We start from the raw sequence: 27,047 nt of genomic DNA, 5'->3' as shown, positions 1-27,047 counted from the left end.
TCTTCAAAACATTTCATAACTATAGGTGTTAGTGCTACTAGGCGGAAATCATTTAAACTATTTTCTTGGGTATTGGTATGATCTCTGAAGATTTCCAGACGTGTGGAATTACGCACGTTTGTAACGAGTGGTTAAGATGTGAAAGAGATTTGTTTCGCACATATCTTGATCAGCTTGTCACTAATTTTATCTGGCCCAGACGTTTTGTTACATTTCATCTTCTAAATAATAAGGTCACCTCATCTTCAGTTCCAAAATGGACGTAGGGTTCTTGTTTTTCTTTTTCTTTTTCTAGGTCAACAAAATCTTTTGTCGTAACGAGAATAAAAGTCATTTAGTTCGTTGGAGAGTTTCTCCTCATCACCCACTGAGTGTCGTTCTCGTTTTGAGACGCAGCCTGTTATTTTCTTTAATCCTTCCCAGCATGCTTTTGAGTTTAGAAAGATTAAGTACATTAGTTCTTTTTAAGACTAAAAGTGCATGAAGCATGGGACATTCAGTTAACTTGCGCCTATGGTCAACAAAAGACGAACGTTTAATGTAGCCAAATGAAGATTTACTTGTCTGAGATTCTCTAAAATGTCAGATCTAGGAGGGAGATGTGAAATGTTTCTAAGTAAACAATGAAACGTATTTTATTTTTCTTCAAAATAATATTTATTTCTCATCATCTTGTATAATCTGTGTACTTCTCTCGTTTGTGCCGCCACCTCTCCAACGTCCTGCTACAAAGGCTAAAAGTTTTAGGCCTATCTATTAAGGGTATTTCTTGAACTAAATGTTTCTCTCGGTGGAAGAGATTTTATCGCATGATGATACCCTTTGTAAACAACTATTTCATGCAGAAAGACACTAAGCAAATATATATATATATATGTATATATTTATTACAGTGTTCATGTATTGTATAAACATATTTGTTAGTTATATATATTTGTAAAGACAACAGCCTTATATGAGAGCATATTTACTGGTGCCATTCATAATATCGTATAAGAACTAAATATTAGTAAATATACAATACATTTGTTCCAAATAGGCTTTCCATTGATTTGCATAGCCCATGGCATGATCAGACCGTTCACAGAACTTCGGTGTTTATCAGCTATCATCTGATGATGTCTTTAAACACATTGTGTTGAGCAAGGTAATTTGTATTGTCAGACTTTGATCTTGGAGGTTTTCTTCTTGCTATAATCGTTCATCCACTTGTCCATTTCAGCCACGCTCAGTGGTAGCTCGTGGCCAGTGGTCTCTGGGAGTAAGGTGGTCAGTACAGGCACCGCAAAACAGAGCATCCCAAACACCACTGATGGAACCCAAGGATATTGTTTGCTCTGTAAAACAGACAGGCAAGTGTCACGTGATCACAACTGTAGCTAATGGAAAAACTTAACTGTAACTATAAATAAAATATGAGACAATGTCAGAACTACATTTACTTTTAGTTTTAATATCAATCTAATTTCCACCTATTTATAAACAGGTTTTCATTAGCCAGATACGACCGCTTGTTTTATTTCTCCCTAGTCTGTTACTTAGGGACATGTGATTGAGTGGTACAGCGCTGTCAGCGTTTGACTTCCGAGGAGCTTTTGAATTTCGGAATTTGTAGAATTTCCCAAAGTCTACTCTAATGAGTACCTGACTTCGGTTAGAAAAAGTAAAGAGCATTGATCATTGTGCTGGCCACATGACGTCCTTATTAACCATCAGCTTTAGAAAAAAATGATATTTACATTTTCTGCCCTCATGGATCGCAAAGTCTGAAAGGGATATTCTACTTTGAGACTTCTGGGACTAATCGTTTGATCATTCTCATTACTTTATACTTCATCTACTCTGATTCTATTTGGTTGTGAGCCTCAGATCTACAACTATTAGGTGTTTTTTACGAAAAGTGAAATTATGGTTTTCTTTCAGGGAAGACAATTTCACGATGTACAACATCGAAGGCATTTTGTACTGGATATTTTGATGAATGCATTTAAAACCATAAATATCAAGGTTTGTGGCGTGTCCGGTGTAGAAAATACGAAACTATTGATCAGCTGTACATTTTTTTTTTAATTATATAACGTTGTGCGCTTTTTAGTATTCTGAATCTAAAATGTCATTTCTAGTTTCCTTTAAGTGTAGCACCAAGCAATGTTATTATTTAGCTGCCTTGTGTACTCTCCATCTAGTTTCTTTGACATTTCTTATTTTTCTATTTGTTTGGAAATCTCTTTCAATCTTTCTCTTTTCATTTTTTATGTTTTTTTAGGATCCACTATGTTTTTTTAGGATCCACTATGTTTTTTTAGGATCCACTATGTTGCCACAACATTTTTTCATATCGCTTTATTTTTTCTTCTCTTTTACTGAATTTTATTGCTTTACGAACATGAAAAAGATCTTAAAAACAAATCAAAACATAAAAAATCATTTTTAAAGCTTATCTAAGGGAAAGAACTTTTCCCTTAAAACTATATCAATCAATAATGTAGTTTTTTCCCTTATTCGATATCAAACAAAATAATTAATTAGCAATAATTAATAGAATTATTAATACATTTTTTATTTATTCCTGTTTTGTTAGGTACAATACATAAAAGTTTAAAGTATCAGCATGGTTGGAGAATGCGTGTGGAAGAAATAGCGTTAACACCTATTGAAGGGGACTAAACCCTACAAATTTGGCCATATCTGTGAATACTGAAGGATTAATCTCCTTTGTTGGTATCAAACAAAATAATTAATTACCTGTAATTAATTGACTAATTGGTTAATGTTTTGTATTGAATCATGTCTTGTCTACGCCAGTGAATAAATCAATTTGATATGACAAAGAATGTGTACACACTTTTTTACCAGACTGACTGTAGAATATTCGTGTTACACAAATAACAAACTAGTGTTTAAGAGGGAAGACATATTAGGAACTCCATTTATTACGTAAACACAAGCGGCGTTGCACTGACGCGCTAGTGTGCAAATGTAGATATTATACCAATATGTTACACAGACAGACAGACAGACAGACAGAGTTGATATAAGCTTTGTCAATCAAAATGTGAACAAAGAGCAGATTACTTTTAACGTTTAGTGCGAAACTAGTCACTACAAAGTGTAACAATACGAAATCGAAACTATTTCACAATTTACAATTTGTCATCATAGTCAATTTTTACTCAACGACTAACTGCTAGTGCTTATCTTATCTTATAAAATACAGACGTTACTTCATAAAAGAAAATGAGTACGTCCTACGCGTGTTCCTATGTCAAACTAGTCAATTTAGTGCTCCCATTATATAGTTACTTTCATGAGACCTAGTCTTGAAAATTATGAAAGGGGTATATAGATATTATATTACTGTTACTATAGCGTCATTATTGTTTATATGAGTATAAACGTTATGTAAACAAAAAAAGGAATGACTATTTTTAAACTACTGACCAAAGTTCTGCTGTATGGTGAGATCATTGACCCTAACAACGCCGCCACACTTGAGAAGCCGTAGCCTGTGTTTCTGTCACGTGGAAACATTTGAAAGTTGTACAATATTTAGAAAACAAACGCGAAATTTAAAAAAAAAATCGTTTTTAAAAAGAAAAACGAAGCATATTAAAGGGGAAGAACTCCTCACTTACAACTGTATCTCTCAATTATGTAGAAGCTATTCCCCGTACTCAATATCATGCAATATAATTAATTACCAAGTAATATTTGACTAATCTTTTAATTTTTTAAATTGATTCATTGTTGTTTAGTGCAATAAATAATTGTTTAGAGTTTCAACTTGATCCGAGAATGGATGTGGGATAAACAGCGTGTACAATTATCTAAGTGCACCAAACCCTATATATTTGGCCACATCTGTGAATACTGAAGGCTTAATTTCCCTTTGTTGGTATAAAACAAAATAATTAATCACCAGTGTTTAATTGACCAATACTTTAATTTTTTTTATTGATCCTTGCGTTATCGGGTGAAAGAAATAATTGTACATGATTTCAGCTTGATCCGAGATTGGGTGTGGGAGGAAACAACGTGTTCACACTTTTTATCAGATTGATGGAATGAGTTGATGCTTTGTAAAACAAAAGATGGTCAAAATAGTTTAAGTGTTACACTTTGACTTTCGGTGGAAAAAAAAAAAGTCTATAAAAAAGTAATAGTATCGAAAGATACAAAATAAATTAAAGAATTTCTATGGCCCCCTTCAGTCGCAAAGTGACTTTGGATCAACTCATGGAAATTAGATGAAAGCCTCGCCGTTATCTATATTATCGACAGCGTTGCCCACACAGCAGTTTCTTCTTCTCTACGCATCTGTGTGCCCAAGAAAGGAAGATAATATAGTTTAGATCATCGGAGTCGAAGCTTCTATCCAGGTGTATCACTGTGGGCTGCCAACTCCCAAAGGGTCACAGGCTCCTGATTTTTTCGAAACCTTTTTCATATTTTGATATATCCGCAAGGCACCAGACGTTTGGAGTCAAAGTTTTCCTTATGCTAAGCAGGTAACAGGCCAAGGATAACGAGCCCTACCAGTGTGATGAAATTAAAAGATGTATAATGAAATAATCGAGTATTAAAAGGCTAAGAGTTAAGATAGTAAAAAAAAACGTATTTTTTACCTTATTGAAGTGGGAAATAATTCTGGAGTATATAGAAAAACCGCTGAGTACCCAGCTGTTATGGCCATTTTACCAAGCAATGCAAACATTAGACCAATCCAGTAGCAGGCAGAAATGTTTTCTGTATAAAGAAAAATAGTGTTATAAATTTTAGAAGTGATTAAAATGAAACTTGAGTTGTTTTAATATATATGATTAGGCCACTGACAAAGACAACCGAAGATCTACTAAATACTTAGGGAACGAAAAATTCTTAGAAAAATCTATGGTGCTATACAGGATGAAACAGGGTGAGGTCACGCACTAACCATGAGATATCAACTGTATGAAGACCCACCGATAGTGACAGAAATAAAATAAAAAAATAACAGACTACGTTGGGCAGGTCACCTTGAAAGAAGGTTAGAGCACAGAGGAGCGAAACTTGTATACATGCAAAAACCAAAAGGAAGGCGACCCAAAGGCAGACCCCGAATGCGATGAATTTATTATGTGAAGGTAGAGCTACAACAGGGGATAGGGCGTGGAGACAAAAGGCCCAGGAGAGATCTGAATGGAGGGATGTGTTGAAGCAGACCAGAGCCCTCCATGGGCTGTAGCGCCACTGGGATGGATGGATGGATTATGCCGGTACATTCTTGTACAATGGACTTGTTCTATTTCCGACAGTAAACTCATCCTTATGTAGATCTAGATTGAAGTTGTACATTGAATGTTTAATTGAAGTCTTATTCAGTAACTAGTTCTTTTAGTGTCTTTATACATACGATACATACGTTACGGTTCCAGTTAGTACCCAAGAAACATTTATGCCAAGTTTTATCAAGATTGGTCAAACGATTTTGATTTCTATGCGGGACATACATACGCCTTACTTTCTACTTTATAGTATAGATTAAAGGCTAAAATAAACCAGGGTATGAAACAACCTAGAATATAGAGAGTGGGGTTTAAAATACCCTGATTAGCAAAAGGAAATAAAAGGCAGGAAACGTTTACATTGACGAAAAAAGGAATAGAAAAGGTGTAGGGTGAAATGCTTGAACGAGAAAAAATAGGCAACTTGGTTAACGACGTACTTAAAAATAAAGCAAGTGTAATTGTGTGCCATTTCACGAGAGTCTGTCGGCTCTACACAAACTGACTGCAGCTACAACGTGAATGAAAGAAACGCTTGGGGGGGAAAATATTTATTGGCCTTTTCGATCTTATTAGGTGCTTAGTGTAGAGTACCTAGTTATTTTAGTTGACGCTCCTTAGCTGACGGACTTTGAAAGAGACTTGCTAGTGACATCATGTAAATAGGGGTATTATCGTATTGTTTACTTTTATCATTTACCAACAGTTGACCCCTGACTCCTATGGTAATTACTTCGACTGTTGGCCTACTCTGTATTAAAATTATTTATTTCTGTATTTACGGATTTTGTAATTTCAAATTTCTTTGTAAAGTGGTTAGGCTTGAATGATTTTGCACCTAATATGCCCGCTTAATATAGGCTACGCATAAATTATTAGTCCAGAGTTCTTTATAAATACCAACTAGCGGCCGTGTTAACATCAGTTATTCTAGGCACACTGTAAATAGAGGTTATTTTAATCTTCACATTTCTTTGTCCGTCCAGCTCAAGATGGACAATCACTGATGATTGGTGAATGAATATCAGTCAGCTAGGGGGTTTATGGTGTATAATATATGTGTGACTATATATATAATTATTATAAAAAGTTATCAGTCTTTAAATTACTAATTTATTTAACAGTTTTAAAAGGGCAACGATTCTAACATAGTGTTTATTGAATTTAGGCCCTAGGATTCTTTCAATATTTATTTTGCCGATATAGTAAGTGATTTCTGAAATATTAAATGGATTTGAAAATTTGTTTATAATAAATATATATATATATATATATATATATATATATACATATATATATATATATATATATATATAGAGAGAGAGAGAGAGAGAGAAAGAGAGAGAGAGAGAGAGAGAGAGGGAGAGAGAGAGAGAAAGAGAGAGAGAGAAAGAGAGAGAGAGAGTCAAATTCGATTTCTTTCCCTTGTTCAAGATACCAAACAAAATAATTAATTACCAATATTTAACTAATAGGTTATTTTTTGAAAGTGATTATTGTGTTGTCGGGTTAAGAAAATAATTGTGCGAAATTTCAAAATTAGACCAGGAGAAATAAAGTGTACAAACTTTTGACCATAAGATAGACAGAAAGATAGAGTGAGTTGATATAAGCTTTGTAATATAAAAAAAAAGTACACTGACCATTCTAGTAAAACTCTTACCAGCAAACTTAGCGTTCAACAGCACGCTGGAAACTATCAAAGATACTCCTGATATCAAATGAAAAATGCTTACGCATTTCTTTCTACCGAGTCTGAAAGTTAAGCACACAGAATGGAAGAGTCGCAATCAAATATAAACAATAAGGGAATTTCATTTATTGATGTAACGACTTTAAAACTATATTACCGTTACATTTAAATATAAGTAACATAACCAATATCCTATCAAAGATTGCAATACCTGTAACTATATTGATGCAATACAATCAATTCAAAAGAGTATACAAAATAGTTGTTTACATTAAATATTAAGCCAATGCCATGTTATCTTTCTATTCATGTTGTTATCTAAATTAGTGACCATGTTGCATGTATTCCACACAATAGACTTGTACATTTATTAAGTACATAATCTCATGTCATGATGTCGCATGTCAAAATGCAGGGGCCCCAAAAGAGACCAAGCCCCACGGGCCCCCAAATGCCTTGCTATGCCACTGTAGCTGTGTTTGAGTGATATGAGATGCTTTTTTGTCATTAGTCTATTTAGTTGAATTCTTTGTGCCATCAACGTATTACCATACCAGCAGGTGATGGCAAAGGTAATTAAACTACTGATGGTAGCTGTATCAAAATGGTACTTATGGTTCTATCAGTTATAAATGTTCCTAGCTTGCTGAAATAAAACATCTAGTTATACCTGTCAATCAAAAGACTAAACAGAAATGCTGCTGGAAACTCCACCAACACATTGATAGTGAACCCGACATAAAAGTCATTGGCCAGACTCGATGACGTCAAAAGAAGTCCATCATACGTCACACTGTCTGCAAACCTGGACCAATGGTGTACAAAACATATATGGTTCATTGTTGTATAATGTTATAAATATTAATTAATTGGGATTTTCACAATAAATTTTTAATTTTCTATGTTAATCTTGGTTGTTAAGATCGATAATTTATTTATTTGTGTTAAGGACAATACAAGAATCAATAAAAAAAAACCAATTTACTAATTATTTTAATTAGTGGCAAATACTTAATAGTCTATTTTATAGAAATAGGGTGATAAAACTTGTAGTATTGATAGATATGGCAGTATTTGTGCGGTTCTTTCCCTTTATAATTTTTTTTTAAATATTTTTTGTTATATTTAACTTGTTATATGTCCAATCGTGTGTGGAATTCCTTAGTAGTTGTGATCTTCTACTTAGTGGTATTTCAAGTGAAAACAGAAACTAGCATCAGATAGAGAGGGCAGAATTTGAGGCGTTCATAGACAAAATGTGAAGCAATTGTGTGCGGTTGGTTTGACCTTTTGTAAGGGCAATCACCACAAATGCTAGTTGGAGAGTTACGGTACTTGTCACATGTTGCCAAACAATTTTTTTTAAACTACAGCACAATACAACTCAACGTATTGTTGTGCTTCTCTTTGTTTAAAGGCACTCCTTCATGGAAGGTGGGGGGACAGCTGATCTCAAAAATGGCTCTAACGATTTTCCTAGAAATTTGACATTTGATGCATATCGCTGAGAAAAGAATTACTAGCTCGTTGGCTACATGGGGAAAACTGTAGTTTGACCGTTATAATTTTTCAAAGTAAAAATAAATAAATGTAAATTTGGCTAGAGGCTAAATCTAGGTCTAGATCTAGCATCGGTTTTTAAGGGCTATAGCGTTCTTGAAAGGGCTATCGCGTTTGGGAATTTCCGAATGTAAAGCTTAATTGATTCAAGAGAATAGTAAATTAATGTGAGGAAAACTTTGCGCATTGTCTTCTAAGTCTAGATCTTAATGCTTATCATTGAAATATTAAAGGGTGTAATTGGTCTGTACATTTCCTTAACCAAGATTCTTTCTCGGGGAGAAGGGGGAAGGGGGCGGGGTACAAAATGTTTTTTAAAATCTAACATTCATTAATATTTTAGAAAAAAACAATCGCTCTATAAGTTGTATAAAGGCGGTATTGTCTTTTTAAAAAGTATTTTTTTTAATTTCTTTTTTACTGAACTCTTATGTAAAAGAAATTAGATGTTTTCACCAAGCTTATATTAACTCTCTCCGTCTGTCCAGGTCAATTCTTTGCCAGTTTTTTTCTTCTCCCACTTCCCATTTTCAGATCAAGTTGAAATTTCGCAGAATTAAACATTGTCCATGACAGCACAATAATCAATTTTAAAAATATCATATTAGTTAATCGAACAGTGGCAATTAATTAACTTTGTGAGAGATGGAAGTATTTATTGATTCCCATTTTGGCCTCATCTACGCAATAGCACCGGGGAGGCAGCCCCACCCGCTTTTCTCTTTGTATGCCGCCAGTTGGTCTATATCTTGCTTGTTCCTAACCAATATTCACAATGGAATACAAAGAGAAAAACGAAGGAGTACGCATGGTGCTACACAAAGTAGAGATTTGGGAGAGTGAAATTCTGACAGCGCTTATGCCAAAGTAGGGGCAAAAACTACGAGCTATCACTCTTGACCTAGTATGGATAGAGTTAATGTTCTTTTAATGCCAGCACGTGATTTTTTTTTGTTAAAAAAAAAAAAGGTCAATGTTCAAAAAAGAAAAGAGGGCGCTGTTTACAAGGTTGTTCTATGGTAATCTCCCTTACTCCCTGACACTTGCTCTCTAGACCTAGCCACAAAATTCCATTGTGGGTAAAACGAGTCGACTAGGATCTAGGTTTGTAGGACCATCGCCCAAAGTGTGTTGTTTTTTTTTATATGGGGTAAGGGTCGTCTTGGGGAATAAAAACATCATTTCTATTAGGGAATTTAGGAACACAGGCACAACACACACACACACATACATATATATTAATATATAGATATATATATATATCATTTGGGTTTAATGTTGAACTTGAAAGGTGAAATGCTATCCCGAGGGCATTCTTTAAATCTTTACATTCAGAACTGCGCTCCATTCCATGCAACGTTCCCGAATCACCTCCCTCCACCCCACCCCACCGACTACGCCTATGAGAAAATGTATGCCTGCCTTCTACATAGACATCGTAGGTTGTAGACCTTATCTACTATATAGAAATTGTAGGCCTATTGCCTACAAAGATTGTTGGCCTATTTAGGGGGTGGGGTGGAGGAATCTGTGAGACATCTAATTTGTATTATTAGTTTGTATAGAGATGCACCCATAGTTGACGGACTTTGAAACGCAATCTTTAGTGACGTCACGACTTAGTTGGGTTAGAGATTATTTGTGTAAATAAAGTCAGCTGGTGTTAGGACTTCATAGGGATAACGTGATATTATAGACAGAGATTCGACTATGGCCTTTTCAATATTAAACATCGTCTGTATTTTCTTATCTTATATGATACAGACGTTACTTCAAAAAAGAAGATGATTACGTCCTACGCGTCATGCATTTTGTCATGCATATTAACCAATGACTTAAATTCTGCCAAGTCACTGGTTTTCCTGGCTAGCTCAGGCAACCCATTCCATGCTCTAATAGCACTAGGGAAGAAGGAGTATTTGTACAAATTTGTCCTAGCATATGGTACGAGGAATGTGCCTTTATCTTTGTGTCTTTCAGAGAATTTTATTAAATTGTGTTTTTGTATTTGAAGATTATGGTTCAGTGTTTTATGTATGATTGCTACTTTACTTTTGAGCCTTCTGTCCTGAAGGCTTTCTAAATTTAGTGATTTTACTAAAGGTGTTACTCTAGTCAAATGTGAATATTCGTTTGTTATGAATCTCACTGCTCTATTTTGTGTCTGTTCCAGTTTCTTAATGTTTTCTTGAGTTGAGGGGTCCCAAACGGAGGATGCATATTCTATTACTGGCCTAACCAAGGTTAAATAACATTTTAGTTTTATATTCTTATTTGATTTATAGAAATTTCTTTTAATAAATCCTAATGCTTTGTTTGATTTTTTTGTAGTTTCATCAATATGTGGATTCCATGACAGTTTTTCATTTATTATAACCCCTAGGCATTTTGCGTTTTTAGTCTGTGTTACTGGTTTGCCATGAATAAGATAAGTGGAATTAATTTGTTTTAGTTTTTTTGTTACTCTTAACAACTGACATTTTTCTGGGTGGAAAGACATGCTCCAATTTGATTCCCATTTCTGTAAATCATCTAATTCTCTTTGTAAAATATCTGTGTCTTGTGTTGTTTTTATTGTTCTATATATTATGCAATCGTCTGCAAATAATCTGACTTTTGTTCCTGAAGTAATGCAATTTGGTAAATCATTTATGTAAATTAAAAATAGTAGTGGACCCAAGACTGTTCCTTGAGGTACACCTGAGTTTCCTGTTATCGGTGTTGATTTAGAGCCATTTATTATTACAGTTTGTTCTCTCCAATTCAGAAAATCTTTAATCCACTGATGCAAGGGACCATTAATGCCGAAATATTTTAATTTTTTAAGCAAACAATGGTGGTGAACTTTGTCAAAAGCCTTAGAAAAATCTAGTAAGATAGCATCTATTTGTTCACTATTATCTATTTTGAATAAAGGTTTGGACTTAGTCTACCTGTTACATGTGTAGGTCGTGTTACTTGTTAGGTAAGTTCGTCGAATACACCCCTACAAAAAAAAAACCCAGACATCTCCAAAGTAATCTGTCAAGGTGAGATAGCCATAAGCAGCTACAAGGAAAGGCCTATCACAATAGAAATTATGGGTCTATCTTCTACATAGAAATTGTAGACCCATGTATTATCATTTGTATTGAGTGTATCTTAAAATGTACGATCGCTAGTACTGATTGATTGACGATTATCATATGATAAGATAAGAGACGTACCACAATAAGCATGAAATGACAGTCAGCTTGAAGAGATTTTTGTTTCGAACAAATGATAAGAGAGAATCGTCTGCTACTTGCGATTTGCATATCACCTTGACCTCATTGTCGGTATCCTTTTGATTGCACACAATAGCATCCACGTCGGAGGGTAACTGAAACAAAGAGTATTTCAGATTTCCCTTTCTTTGTGATTCTATATCCTAAGGATAGGGATTTGAGGATGAGACCAAGAAATAAAAAAACAGTGTGTACTTTTTGTGGTATAGTATTCAGTGGTATGTTGCTCGGGTCATTTTCTGGCTGACCAGCTTTGTGACCGTATTGGTCTATGAGATCTAAAGCCTTCTGAGGATCAACGCGATTTATCTCTGCGATTTTTCTGACAAGTTTCTTTGCATCATCGATTTTTCCTGAAGCTAGTAGCCAGTGTAATGATTCGTCAGTGACCCTGTAAGTCAAATAATACTGCTATGAGTAATCTGTAGTAATAGGTAATTAATAATTAGAAAAAGTTGTAGGTCCCTTCCCCCCCGCCCCCAACAAAAAAAATTGTCCGAAAGTTATATTTATATTTTAAAATATTACTGATAATCTTTCTTAATCATATGCAGCCCAACCTGCGACGTCAGTTCAATAGTCTAAGAGAATTGGATTTTAAGAAGATCAAACAGATTTAAGGTAACTGAGTCTTTGTCTCCTAATAACGATGAGTTAAAGGTAAACTTTTAAAAGTCAGTGTAAATGCATAGTGGACTTACCACCACTGGACAACAACATAGGAAGACAATAAGGTCAGTATGAGTTCGAGGTATCTCCAGTTCAGTTCTCTGGCCAAGTAGGCCACCAAACAACAAATTAATAGAGATACAGGCCACAGGTAGGCGATGATCTGCTCTGGAAGTGCCCTGTGTTCCGTTGGCATAATCTCAACGCTCAGCACCATGGTGCATAAATGTGTTGTCTGTAAATTGAAAACAAAAAAATGTACCTTCCAAAATCAAAAATAAAACAAACACTTTATTTTGTAAGCAGATTTCGAATTAGTTATACATATTGATTCCTAAAGAAAGATATTGAAATGTATTAAATAATTTTCAAAGACTGTCAATAATTTTATTTTAATATGAATATTCATTTGTAAATTAGCCTGGTCGATAGATTTCTTGAAAAAGATAGCTTAAATGATTTCACAGTAGCACTAACACCTGTAGTTATGAAATGTTTTGAAAAATATTTGCTTAAACAGCTTGTGGCAAAGTAAAAAAAAAAGCCTAGACCCTAACCAATTTGCATACAAAGCAGCTAGAGGAACTGAGGATGCAACTCTATTACTTTTGAACCAGCTTTACAAGCATCTCCATACATCCAAATCGTATGCACGAGTGCTCATTGTAGATTTCTCCTCGGCTTTTAATACCATGCAGCCACATCTAGTGATCAACAAACTGAGTATTTTAAATGTTAGCTCTAAGGAACTTAGTTTGTACAGCTGATTTGCTTAAATATAAAGTTATTTTATTGATAGTCTAAAAAAGTCTAAGTCTTCTATTTACCTGGCAGCTTAATTCCAAAGACTAGGGACTGAATTATTTCTAAACAGTGAAGAGTAAAGATCAGTACTTATCTGAGGCATACAAGCGATTTCCAAGATTCAATTTGGCGAATTCCCATATAGCTTGAAAACGAGCTTATGTACTTAACAGTCTGACACGAGAATTGTCGTGTTTCCAGTCTTAATCTTATATATGTAGGTCTGTATCACTGTTGTTACCAGCCGATGACTTGTAGCACCAAACTGCTGGTAGACAACTAAACCGTTGTAGGCGTAATATAGCTTAGCTAATAAAAGCAGTTTCCCTTTCTTGAGATCTATGGGGGCAGATAATCTAAAGGTCATCTGTTTCTGTGTCATGTGACCAGCATAACGACGAACCACCTTTACTTTTCCCCAACTAATATCAGGTACCCTGGGTGGACTCAAAGGCGCCCAAATATCCCGAAGTAAAAAATCCCAGTCTTCACCAGGATTCGAACCAGGGACCTCGGTTCGGAAGGCAAGCACTTTACCGCTCAGCCACCGCGCCTCCCATTTAATTGACTTACTAGTTAATATTTTTATTTACCGATGTTTTGTTAGGAACACTAAATAATTGTGCAAAGTTTCCACTGGATCCGAGAAAGTGATAGAATAACATGCTTCAACTACATTTTACCAGACAGGCACTGTGATCAATTTAAGACTTAAAAACTTAGGGAAGATATCTTTCTGCGCGAAATTTCACCTGTACAGAGTAAAGAAATTAAATTATTCTTTTTTTCTTTTTAGTTCTGATTTTTAGTTTCTAGAAATAAGAATACAAAATATCATGATACTAAGATTAAAGCTACTCACAGACACAAAGGCTCTGGAAAGAAAGCTTAAGACTAAAAAAGATTCAAAATTGAGCGGAAATGAGCAGGCCAAAGCGGTGATAAAAAACAACAAGTTGCTGACCATGAATGTAATTTTCCGTCCATATCTGAAAGAATAGAGAAATAGAATGTCGTATTTAAAACAAGACAAACATATAAAAAAATATTTTAAAAAAAAAGACCATACCTTCTTTATACAACTGTTAGAGCGATTAATTTTCTCTTAAAAACTAATGAATGATAGATTTAGGGGAAAAAAAAAAGAACATTTCCCCCCCCCCCCCACATTCCATTTCAAACCCACGTCTCTGAAAACAAATCCTGGTAAGCGTCTCCTACATCATCTACTACACTTTATAATACTCTAATGAGAGCCCTTTAGATCTGACCTTGGAGAAGATGCACAAAATGTTCCCGGACATTCATTGAGCTCTTGAAATAATATAATGTCTACATGTGGAAATTCCCCTTTGAAATAAATATTTTCCAAATTATTTTTTTTTACCAAATTTAAATTTATTTCTTGTTATAACCGTGAAACTAGAGCCTTCCCAGTCTGGCCAAACAGCTAGTAATTCTTTCCCCAACGATATACATGAATAGTCCATTTTTTTTTTTAGGAAAATCATACGAGCCGTTTTTGAAAACCGGGTCCAGGTTCTACCTAGGTCTTAGCTTCCACGAAGGTACGAGTTGAATAGAGATATTGTAATAATAAAATATTTTTTGTCTTTGTCACTACGAATATTTATCAAATTTAATATTTAATATAAAATATTGTTACAGTCAGAGTGCAGAGTGGTACAAATGTAGAATGGTACGAAAGGAATCCGTAATATATATATATATATACATGTACATGAAAAAAGTTTCCAATATTATGAGAACAATCCTCATAAGAAGATTAAAGTGTTTATTATAAAAAGAACCTGACAGTGTTTACTTATTTTTTAAGAGTCTTGTGTCTTAACAAGTGGCGCCCAACGGAAAAGGCAAGACATATGTTATATAAGTATTTAACTCATGTCTAATGACAGTCGAGGTATTACTACTAAATGACTAGATCTCAAAATTTATTAACTGGGTGAGCGTCAATGTATCATAACCTTCAATTTAATTTTGGCTGTAAATAAATTGTTTCCAATGACGTTAAATAAAAAAAAAAAACGCCTGTCTTTCCGCTTACGTCACTAGGCTAGATTAAAACATAATACATTTCTTTGCAACAGAAACACAATAAAACATTTGCGTATTGTCGTATTTAGGCATTATTAGCATTTGCACCAAATGTAAAAGCCACCTATCCTGACATCGCAAACTATATGTATGTCATAGGTTACTTTTTTTTGTCCCCAAATGACCAGAAATGTTATTTTATCTTGCTGCCAGATTGTGTTGTTATCACTATGGACTCTCCTGTTGTGGTCTCTGTGGTCACGGATTTGATCCCTGCCCCTCTGTCATCCCCCCGCCGTCCTGCGAGATGTTTAGACTAGAATATAATTATCTGGGGGGGGGGGCGTGCTAACTTTAGAAACAACGTCTCCCTATTGTCTTCTGAAAGCAAAACGTTTTATTTGTAAAATTAATTATGCAAGCCGTTGTTTTTTTTAATCAAGACGACAAAAAAAATAGATGTTTTTATTTAAACTTAGCAAGACACAAAATATGGTGTTACAGGATTTGTCAGCGCTTTTGTAGCTTTTGTGATCTACACGTGACAGACACGTGACAGACGGAGGTGCACACAAAGTAAATAGCGGCTTTAACTCTTACGTTGATGCTAAAAATTGGGTCATTTTACTCTACTGGCCAGCTCTAATTATCCCCACTTCAACCTATACCAAAGTTATTTACTTGTCAGCAAGTCCCGACAGAAACAATGACCCTGCGAGATTTCCAGCCAATGAGATGGTAAGGGAGAGATCGGCCAATGGCTGCTTCTCACAGACCAGGTCCCACTGAAAGAAGATCAAAATAAAACAAGACGTTGATAAAACATTCCAACAATAAACATGCTAAAAACCTAAAACAAATTTGAATTGGAACACAATAAAATTAAACAATTAAATCTAGAACAAAGTTGGCTGCGCGAAATGCTTATTGTACATCTATTTATTCAAACGTTTTAGAGAATACAAAAAAAAAACATTCAAGTGAGTTCGGGAATTTCCGCTGAAGACGTGTGCAAAATAAGAAGTCTTAAGCCAAATTTAATTTTTAAGATGATTTTATTTAGAAAAACGTTTCACTTGTTGGCTTTTTTTTCCAAAGTTATACATAAACTGTCAAATCTCTATGAAAATCGTTAAAGCCGTTTTCGAAATACCTGTGCTGTGACGAGCCATCTAGAACACCATAAATAATTTGCTAGCCAATTGGGGGAATCTTAATATTTATAGAGACATATTCTTAAGCAAGTAAATTTGAGATTTGTTTTACAAAGGAGGGACACATGAAAATGCACAATTATTTTAATCTTCGACCAAAAAATGAATTTATATTTGTAATATACGTTGTAAAATATTTAATAAACATGGCATGTAACTTGTAACATAATAATAGCAACACTAAGGTACCAAGGTTATTAAGAGAAAAAGGGACGAAAATATGGCGAAACATATGTAGGCCCAGACGGGGATTCAAACCAAGGAAAACTTTGAATTCAAACCTCTGCTGCCTTGCTACTATACCGAAACATGGGAAGGTTTTTGAATGTATTGTAAACTTTAAGGAACCAAGGAAAAACTATGAATTCAAACCTCTGCTGCCTTGCTACTATAGTACTATACCGAAACATGGGAAGGTCTTTGAATGTATTGTAAACTTTAAGGAACCAAGGAAAAACTATGAATTCAAACCTCTGCTGCCTTGCTACTATAGTACTATACCGAAACATGGGAAGGTCTTTGAATGTATTGTAAACTTTAAGGAACCAAGAAAAACTATGAATTCAAACCTCTGCTGCCTTGCTACTATAGTACTATACCGAAACATCGGAAGGTATTTGAATATATTGTAAACTTTAAGGCTAAATCAGGCGCCTGCGACCCTTAGGCAGCTTGCAGTGAACAATGCTACACCCTTGCAGAGCCTGCGAGAACACGGACTATCTGCTGTGACGATACGAAACTTGCATGCAAAAGTTCATTTGAGTTTTTCCCAGCAAACCGTGAGAAACTTTAATTTTTAACTTAAACAATTATTTTCTTGTCCACCCATAACTAATTTCTTATAGGATTTATCTCCCCTCGCACTGTTTCTCACGGGACGAATCTCGACGTAAAACATTAACTAGCCTCTCTAGGGCTAACTTTTAATTTTGACCGCTATGCATGTGACGAGCACACAATAGTCGCTGCACGCAGCAGCCTAATAACTTTTCACACCTATTCCCCCCCCCCCCCCCGCAGGATACGCATAATTCTAAGAATAGAATTGCACTCTGGCTGGACAGATACATATTCGCCTTAGTCCCTACTCTCACGGTACAGGCCATAAATCGGACATGACGCCTGACATGTCCAGTGCATAGATACATGTGAGAAAATCACCTAGCTATCTTCCTCACCCGTTAAACAAAATGCCCCAACTATATATAGAGAGAGACCCAAACATTCTAAGTTAGGCCCGCTAGGATTCATACAGTCTCCTCTGTTAGGAAGTTTAGTTGTGAGGATTCATTAGGGACAAACGGGTGAGTGTAAACATTTTACTATGCTTATTTTATCTTATAGGAATGTGTGAATACACATTAGTACACAACCACGTTCCCCGTCATTACATTATGACTTTATTATGCATGTACATTGTGCTATTCTATGTCAATGCTATATCTTCATATAGTATTATTAATGCCGCTATGGTTGTCTACGTTTGAAGCCATAGCTATTATATTTGATTTGTTATGTTTCATCCATTCCTGTATTTTAGTGATTGATGTAAACAATAACCTTTCGTGAATCTAAGTACGGTCTAAGAACTTAGATCACAGTGCTCTAAACGTACAGAGCCCATATGAAATTAATTATTTCACATTTCTATTATATCCCTCATACATAACTATAACTACCAGATCTCCACCCAAAGCTGTAACCGGAGCAGACCACACCAGATACCCCCCCCCCCCAATTATATACCTGTTAGCAAGAAGGCATTGCCTCCTGTCCTTGGCATTAACATATTGCCCGGTGTCCACAGTGCCTTATACTGCTCAGTATCATCTGCCCAGTACCCGGCCCAAACTGTCCACTGCCCAATAGCTATTGCCTAATGCCGACAGATTAGAGCAACCTTCGCTGCAGAAGATAAACTGGTGTTGAGTTAGCACGGCTCTCTACGAGCTAGAGATCACAGCTGAGAGGTCACCCCACTACTACTTAATTTGCAGCACCAACCATCTCTACTGATAAACAGGCAGCGGCCTCACCCTAGAGCCAGCTTGCCTACTGCATTGGGAATATCCCGAGCCGACGTCCTAAGACAGAGCCGGATGACTCATCCTTCTGAGTGCCAGTCCTACGACCGCCAGAAGACGACCCAGGAGCTAGCAGCTAAGAAAAATAAGTAGCAGACATAGGAACACTCTTCTATTCCAATCACTCACCAATTAGCAATCCATGATGAACAGTTATGTTAGAGATAAGCACCTTCATTTCATTTCTTAATTATAATTTTATTTGATCATTTATCTTCTGTAAACTTTCATTATTAAATTATTTTATTTATAAACTTATAATATTGGTCTGTTCTTACTGTTAGTTGCGGTGTGCCTGTACAAAATCTTATATGTGAGCGGGATAAAATTAATAAAATTTCCCCTAGACATAAATAAACAAGCCAAATAATAACTAATTAACATCTCGTCACATCTGCGTAGAGAGGAAGAAGTGCTACGGAGAACATCGTTCCGACAATAGCTCATGGCCAGGAATTCATCTCATTTCCATGTCACATCGCGGCTGAAAGAAGACATACACAGTGGCGTAGCAAAATACCCGTGGGCCCAGATTCAAGAATATATTGGTGGGCCCCTCCCCCAATAAGACAAATACAATGTATGACAAAACAATTGAGTAATCTGAATGTATCGGTACATTGACCAAAAGACATTCCAATGCAAGAAGAGTAGCTTTTTAATCATCTTATTGACTCTGTTAGAAGTCTCCAGCACGAATTAAAAGTCAATGTTTGTACAATTGTAAACAGAATTAAACCAGTAATGACACAATGACATTTCTAAAACACTTCCAGGTGTCAAACTTTGAAGCATTGATACAAGCTAGTATCTAGTTCTACGTCCATTATTTAACATTAAATAGATCGAATATGTATTTATATTTATTTCCCTTTTAAGTAGCAAAGTAAGAAACCAGTGCATCAATTTCTAAATGCGCGAGCGGCTTCTTCTGATGAAACAATGCCCAAATGTCATTGCAGTATCCAGTCATGTTGGAAGCACCATCATAGCTTAAGCCTTGCAGTTTAATTAAGGATAAATGGGGATTTTTTAAAAATTACTTGGAGCATTTGTTCAACAAATTCTGCTGACGTCTGATTCTAACAAATATGAAAACCTAGAAATGACTATCTAATTTCTTGTTCTTTGGATGTTCCGTCATCGCAGCAGTATAAAAAAAATTATAAAACGAATTTGGTATCAATTTCTTATTTGTCTTGAGTGCTGCCATTAATGAAAGAGACAAATGGTATAGAATGGACGTCCTAAAGTACCAGTATTTAGCAAGACACCGAGAGGTCCTGAAGTTCTGTTAGAATCACCAGAGACCGAAAAGATATCAGTCTTAGTTTGGTAAATAAGAGTTTATAAGAGTACCCAGAGTACAAAAAGATGACTTTACATACTTTAAATGCAAAAAAATAAAAAAACATATTAAGCTTTGAAAAAATTGAATAATTTGCAGCTGTATCGAAATTTTAATTAGTGACACTCGGGACTATCCATACTTCTTAACCAAACTCTCTCCATCCCCCACCCTTCCTGTACTACCCATAAGTGTATAACTATAAACAGACAAGAAAAAAAAGAATAGGACGATATGGAGACGATTGTCACCTCAAACGCACAATTAGGGTTAGCCACCATTACAATTCACAAAACCTGATGGAAAGCAAATCCTTACATTGAAGCTTAAAACACTGCTTTTTAAATTCATATAAATTTTGGGACAAAGTTTAGGATATTTTGAGGGAGCTTTTTAAATTCTATTTTTTATCGGTTTTTACAAAAGTGCATTTATTTTTTTCAGTTTTGTGTCACCCCAAAGTTCTCAACTAGTCAAGAGTTATGGGCCCAGGCGCAGTGGGCCCCTAATGGTCGTGGGCCCGGGTTCATTCAACCCCTTCGCGCCATGGATGCTACGCCACTGTATATACATACCATATTCACACAAAACACTACTCTAAAGACACATTTAGACTTACCTCTGAAACATAAGAAGAATATTTTGGCTCAGTGTACTGATACCCCGCCCGACACTCGCTTGAGTAAATGATGCCGGTGCCGTTGAAGACATCGAGTGAGCACTCGCCGTAACTCACGTTGAAAGCGCTGTTGCTGCTGTTAACGATGATGTCAAATGTGATGTTGTCCAAAGTTACAGTCAAGTTGTCCAGTGGCTGACACGTGTGTGCTACAATCTTTCCTAAACATACAATTGGAAACTAGGTCACACTAAAAAAACAACAACTCAGATTTACAAATTTAAAAATCTTCACCTTGTGAAAATTAATAAACTAATATTTCGACGAAGAAAGAATTAATTTAATAGGTCAGTAGTTATTTTATCTTCCAAAGATCAGTACACTAATGTCAGTTTTAATTAAGGCTTTAATCTCCTCGCCACTGGCAATAGCGAACTTGTCAATTCTAGTTTCAATTCATTTTTAACTTTTTGTAAAACTCACCGATAAAAAGTAGACTCATAGAATGCATGACCATAACTGTAAATGCCGTGAGATAGACCAACGATCTCGTCTTTTGGTATCTGCCATTCCAGCGAAGAGACTCTAGCACACCATCCAATACAGATCCCTCTTCCATTCTATTAGCTTCACCCTGCAAATCTCAGCTACGTCAGAACAATTAGTCTTGTTCAATAGTTTTAAAGTGACATCTCTGTTTGATTTAGTAATCTGAACATTAAAAAAAAAAGGAAAGAAAATCCAAGAATTCTGGTAGCATAACGTACACTATTAGCATTAGGGTAGAGCAATGGAAGAGAGAAGAAGGTGAAAGATAGTTGTAGAAACAATGTTTATAACCGAAGAGGACTTGAACCCTGGACCTCTGACCAGGAAACGTTACCTAGCATCAACAGGCTGTGCGCAGTTGATGCAAGTTTCATTGGGTATTTTATTTGCGCATATTGACACATTGAGCAACGGAAGTAGCAGAAGTTACCAAAAGAAGACTGTTAGTTACTAAACAAAGCCTCTGCTTGTTATCTATCAAAAGGAGCCTCGGTTACCAAAAGAAGTCTCTGCTATCTATCAAAAGAAGTCTCTGTTATGTTATCTATCAAAGGAAGCCTCGGTTACCAAATGAAGTTTTTGTTATCTATCCAAGGAAGTCTCTGAGTATTTTTTTTTTATTTTTTTTGTAAAGTCTAATTATATGTCTAATTTAAATATATGCATTTGCTGGTTATCTGTTCGCCATTATAGATTCTTTGGAGTGGCGATAATAGGTAGTTCATATTTAATTTTGTAAAGACTCAGACTTTGATTTCTGTGAGTCAAGCTTGATCTGACAGTAGACCCGTGTGTAGAGTTGCCAAGTAGGCTTTGCATCGGCGTAAATGGTCGTGGTCAGTGTAGGCTCGTATTGTATCTCTACCATTGTGACTAAGGTGCACTTTCATGTTACTCTATTATTTCTGTTGCTGTGTGTATCATGCAGGGCCGGTCTTGTACTTAGTAAAGAATGAATAAAATGCAAAGACAAATTATTTTCTAATACAAAATCTTAATTTTTACTTATTATTCTTATCCCTACCCAGATTTGGCCCCGTGCAATCCGTTTCGCATAGGGCCTCGCAATTGTTAGGACCGACCCTGTGTGTATGAAGACTTAAGATATAAAATTGAATATTTGCCATCCTGAACTACTTTTTACTAACCTTTGCTTTTCTTTATTAACTATTTAACAATTCAACGTTTGCTGTCCAGTGCTATATATGAATGTCACAGGTACCAAACTAGCATCGAACTTGACCAGCAACACTCCCCCATCCCAATTGCTTTTTAAGTCAGAAGAGCTATATGGACCTGTATCACAAAAAAAAAAGGGTCACGAGCCGCCCTTCTCTCCATAACTATTGCACACTACTGCTGCTATTGTATCTTACATGCTATTTTATATTCATTATTTGTTTATGTGTTATTATACAAATTAGCTTTAAAAGAATTTTATATATATATATATAACGAAAGTATAGCTTTAATCCCTGAATAAACATCTTCTAATGCATCTTCTGTGGTAAACCTCTGCAGAAGTAGGACCTCAACTTAGCTTTACAAATATGCAAGCATGAAAATCGTTGTTGCTGTAGAGAGCTTTTGTTTTTGTGATCCTTTTGTCACGTGATGGACTAAATGAACATTGTTCCGCGCTAAGTAGACGCAACAAAGGAACAAGAGAGAAGAATCCAAATGTCTAGCAAATAAATGCTCGTGGAATAAAACGTTAAGATTTATTTTAAATCGGATTTTAAAAAGAAGAGAAACATGTTGACCTACTTTACATCGTATCACGTTTTAACCAATTAGATCCAATCCAGTTAATGAGCACTGTATAATTGGAAGAACTACGAATAACAAAAAAAAAAAAAAAAAACTAAGCGATATTCGTTAACTTTCCAAGGAATTACAGAATGAAATTGCATTGGTGATTTTCATACTTTAGTTTATCCGCACAGTTATCTAATCTTTCTCTATATGATTATTTACGATTGTGATACTAACAAGGATTAAAAGATGTCCAAAAATTGTTATTTGGTTATTATCAAATTCATAGTTTATAGATATGTGCATTTTTTAAAGACCAAATATACTAATAGTTTGATAATAATGGATTCGACTGCATTTAAAAAGAATAATATTTTTTTAAAACAAGCCGTAACAATTATTGTCTAAAATGTTTAAGAAACTTCAACAAACTGATTGTTTCATATAGGAAGCCGTTTTCTCTAGTGAAATAAAAAAGTTCAAACTCTAGAATGTAACTTACTTCATTGAGCCGAGAGGGGCGGTGTACAGGAAAACACAGAGTCACTTCTCGCTTTCGGCGTGAGCGCTGTAACATTGTTTTTTTTTAATCTGTGTTGAGATTCTGCTGGTCTATATAGGTCAGGGGTGGTGTTCATAAATGGAGCGATAAAACCCTGGATTTCAGTCATGTGTACATAAACAACAAGTAGGCCGTCTTTTGTGATATATGTCAAGGTCGCAAAAATGTGCCTGGAAATGTAAAAGAGAGAGAGAGAGAGGGGGGGGGATAAAGGGAAAAGTAGAGACAGTGAGAGACAGTGAGAGAGATTAGAACTTTTTAGTGTCGTTCTGGTTGTTTTGTTTTGTTGTTGTTGTTTTTGTTTGTTTGTTTGCTGTTTGTTTTTGTTTGTTTGTTTTTTGTTTGCTGGTTTTTGTGATGTGTGAAAAAAGGGAGGTGAAAGAACGAGTGATAAAGAAAGAGAAACAAAGAAACAGAGAAAGAAACCAGACATTGATCATCTGACAATGAGATTGGGCTAGAACACTAGGTAGAGGGAAAGAGAGAGAATAGTATAGAAAGAGAGATGGCGAGAGTGAGATAGAGAGAGAGAGAGAGAGAAAATTAGAGAGAAATGAGTAGATGAAAGATACGGTGTCAGAGATGATAACAAAAAAAAAAAAAGAAATAGAAAGACAGAAATAGAGAAAAAAAATTGATAGAGAAAAGGAGAAAAAAAAAAGAGAGAGAGAGAGAGTGGTAGAAATGTAAGGCAGAAACAATGACAGAATGAGAGAAAGAATATCAAGACGTGCTAATGACAGACAGAATGAGAGATAATAAGAGAAGGAATAAGAGAAAGAAAGATAAAGAGAAAAAGAGAGGGAATAAATGTCAGACAAGAAAAAAAAAGACAATGAGAGAAAGAATGAATAAGAGAGAGAATTGGAGCGGTAAAGAAAGAGAGAAGAAAGAATGACAGAATGAGGGGGACAGACAGTGACATGAAATGTCATTAGTGAAAAGGATAGAGAGAAAAAAAGAAGAAGAGAAAAACAATAGAATAGCAATAAGATAATAAGAGAGAGAGAGAGAGAGAGATGGAGATAAAATGATAGAACAATAAAAAAACGCTATTTTTGAAAGCGAGCAAATACTAGAGTGCACTGGTGAGGGATCCATGGGCGCCTCTGAGTCTACCCAGCTCTAATGGGTACCTGACATTAGTTGGGGAAAAGTAAAGGCGGTTGGTCGTTGTGCTGGCCACATGACACCCTTGTTAACCGTAGGCCACAGAATTAGATGACCTTTACAGCATCTGCCCTATAGACCATAAGGTCTGAAAGGGGAACTTTACTTTTTTTTTTACTGGTGAGGGAAACATAGGGGTTAGTGAGGAATAGGAAGTAGAGACGGCAAGCTACATTGGCTAAGAGAGAGAGAGAGAGAGAGAGAGAGAGAGAGAGAGAGACTGGGGAAGCCAAATAGAGAGTTTAAAGTACAACTGCTCCCATTTTTATCCAAGGTCAAGGACTAGTATGAAGAAGCAAAAAAAAAAAAAAACAACAAAGCCACGAATGATTTGACGGAAATGTAAAAGTTTTACGTAGAGCCCAAACTAGAGATGGACCAATAAGAAGAAAAGAACATCAGCTACGTAGCTGCGATGACCTCTTTTGCTGTTTCACTAAAACAGCTTTTGAAATTGTTTGTGATCATTTTTAGTTCTTCCAGTATTAGAGAGAAGGATCCTAGCCATGGAGTCAAGATACTAGAGAATGATCCTAGGTATCACCTACAAAGACCAAACCACAAATGAGAAAATTTGAAAAATGCATCACAGTGGCAATTGGGGGCCCACAGTTACCTACAGGCCACAGTCAAAAAACGAAAAAAAAAATGTTTGGCCATATCACGAAGTTCTAGAGGCTCGCATTCCTGCATGGAACGATGGAACAGGATCAGGAAAAAGAAGAGGAGGACGACAGAGAAAGTGATGAGAAGACAACATCAGACAATAGACGGACCTGTCATTGAAAGAGATTCTAGCCAAAGCAAACGACAGAGGCATGGAGGGTGACGGTCAACAGATCATGTGTGGTGCCCCTGCAGACCAACGGACTAAATTCTAGGTGAAGCAACGTTTTTAGCTTTATTATTTCTTGTTACACTTTGAAATATGTTTCTATTTATATTATGTTTAGTACTTATGATTAGGAATACTCCAATAATTTGTATTAGCTAATGTAACTTCAGCATAGAAGAATTTTTTTTTTAAGTCTTGAGAGTAGACAGGGAAAAATTCAGATTGTTATTCTCATTAAATCAATCAAAAGTTCTTTCTTGTTTATTATATTTTTACTAACTATAGTGCATTCGATTATCATTTTATTTTGAGGTCATATGGTACATTGTGAATAAAACCAATGCTACATTCAGCTTTCATTATAGTCAACTATCAGTGAAATTAGGTAACGCTTTAACATTTGAATATATACGCCTATGTGTTGTGGACGGTCGTTGACTTGTAGACAACTAAAGCGCTGCAAGTCTATTATATCTTAACTTATAAAACTTGAAATAACTTGAATAGATGAATGGTGAATATATATATATATATATATATTAATATGCATGTATCAAGATTCTAAATCAAAGATGCTTAATGCAGGAGAAATGTATTGCTCTTAGTTCAGATCGGGAAACCCCTGAGCTCAGGTAAAACATAAAGAGACTAGAACATACGCAAAATTGTGAGATTTATAAAATGAAATAGTGACATTGAACTAGAGGAACTAGAGTTGCGCCAATAGTAAAATCACTAAACGTAGAAGCATTCCAGGAGACATTAAATAATCTACTTAAAACACTCAAAACATAAAACACTCAAAACATAAAACACTCATAACATAAAACTTTCAAAACATAAAACACTCAAGACATAAAACATTCAAAATATAAGAAAAATCAAAACCTAACTTTTAAATACGAAAACACCAAATAATAAAATTCTAAGAAAGACAGCAAGATAAGAGCACATTTCTCATGTACTATGCCAAGACAAACTCTTACCCCAATTCCTTCTTTCCTAATACTGTTCTAACTGGTAAGCGTTGACTGAATCAGCTAGGATGGCCAAGGTGACTTAAAAGAGTTAAAGTCTCTAGTTAACATGCACGACAAGATGAGCACATGTATGTGTGTATATATTTCTTTACACGAACGCCTTCATTCATAAAAGAAGATAAGACAACGAGCTAATACTATTTTATTTGACAAGTGACGTGACAGCTCTATCCGCCTGTCTACACCCTGCCCTTATTCTGATAGGCCATATGAGGACTATCACTTTAAGCGCTTCCCCAGTTTTGTCCACTGTCAAGCTGCCTCTGTCTACATACACCAAGGTAATATAAAGTAGAGTCCCCCCTTCAGACCTTGCGATCCATAAGCTCATCCATCTGTTACTTTTGGCAAACAGTGAACGAGCAGGGTGTCATGTGGACAGCACAACGACCAACCGCATTGACTTTCCCCAACTAAAAACAGGTATTCATTTGAGTTGGGTAGACTCAAAGTCGCCCTAAAAATCGCGAAATTCTAAACCGTAGTCTTCACCGAGATTCGAACATAGGACCCCAAAACAAGTTGGTAAGCCAAGCGCTTAACGACACTATCAC

General features: G+C 35.6%; 1 protein-coding gene across 3 annotated transcripts; it reads right to left on the bottom strand.

The window, feature by feature from the left end:
* Nucleotides 1-871: 871 nt before the first annotated feature.
* Nucleotides 872-26,975, bottom strand: LOC106069362 (solute carrier family 22 member 3-like). 3 transcript variants are annotated; one of them, XM_056038582.1, is made up of 14 exons: nt 23,389-26,975; nt 22,899-22,966; nt 21,066-21,293; nt 20,583-20,803; nt 15,996-16,099; nt 14,119-14,245; nt 12,485-12,687; nt 11,979-12,174; nt 11,724-11,878; nt 7,628-7,762; nt 6,928-7,019; nt 4,626-4,746; nt 3,442-3,514; nt 872-1,337 (listed from the first exon to the last, which is right to left on the bottom strand). In XM_056038582.1, exons 3-14 carry the CDS (start codon nt 21,199-21,201, stop codon nt 1,161-1,163), a joined length of 1,740 nt encoding a protein of 579 aa, XP_055894557.1. In that variant the 5' UTR covers nt 21,202-21,293; nt 22,899-22,966; nt 23,389-26,975; the 3' UTR covers nt 872-1,160. The 3 variants fall into 3 exon arrangements, with proteins under 3 accessions (XP_055894557.1, XP_055894555.1, XP_055894556.1); XM_056038580.1 differs by lacking the exon at nt 22,899-22,966 and adding an exon at nt 22,280-22,427; XM_056038581.1 differs by lacking the exon at nt 22,899-22,966.
* Nucleotides 26,976-27,047: the final 72 nt, after the last annotated feature.

Source organism: Biomphalaria glabrata, chromosome 8 (genome assembly GCF_947242115.1).
Source record: "Biomphalaria glabrata chromosome 8, xgBioGlab47.1, whole genome shotgun sequence".
In the NCBI taxonomy this organism is placed as follows: domain Eukaryota; kingdom Metazoa; phylum Mollusca; class Gastropoda; family Planorbidae; genus Biomphalaria; species Biomphalaria glabrata.
The sequence above is the reverse complement of the archived record's forward strand: the minus strand, read 5'-3'. Positions and strand labels throughout refer to the sequence as shown.

Coding starts and splice junctions, on each gene's coding strand:
- LOC106069362 (XM_056038582.1), bottom strand. CDS start 21,201: ATGGAAGAGGGATCTGTATTGGATGGTGTGCTAGAGTCTCTTCGCTGG. Junction 20,804..21,065: donor TATGAGTCTACTTTTTATCG/GTGAGTTTTACA, acceptor TTGTATGTTTAG/GAAAGATTGTAGCACACACG. Junction 7,020..7,627: donor TTTAGTCTTTTGATTGACAG/GTATAACTAGAT, acceptor CTTAACTTTCAG/ACTCGGTAGAAAGAAATGCG.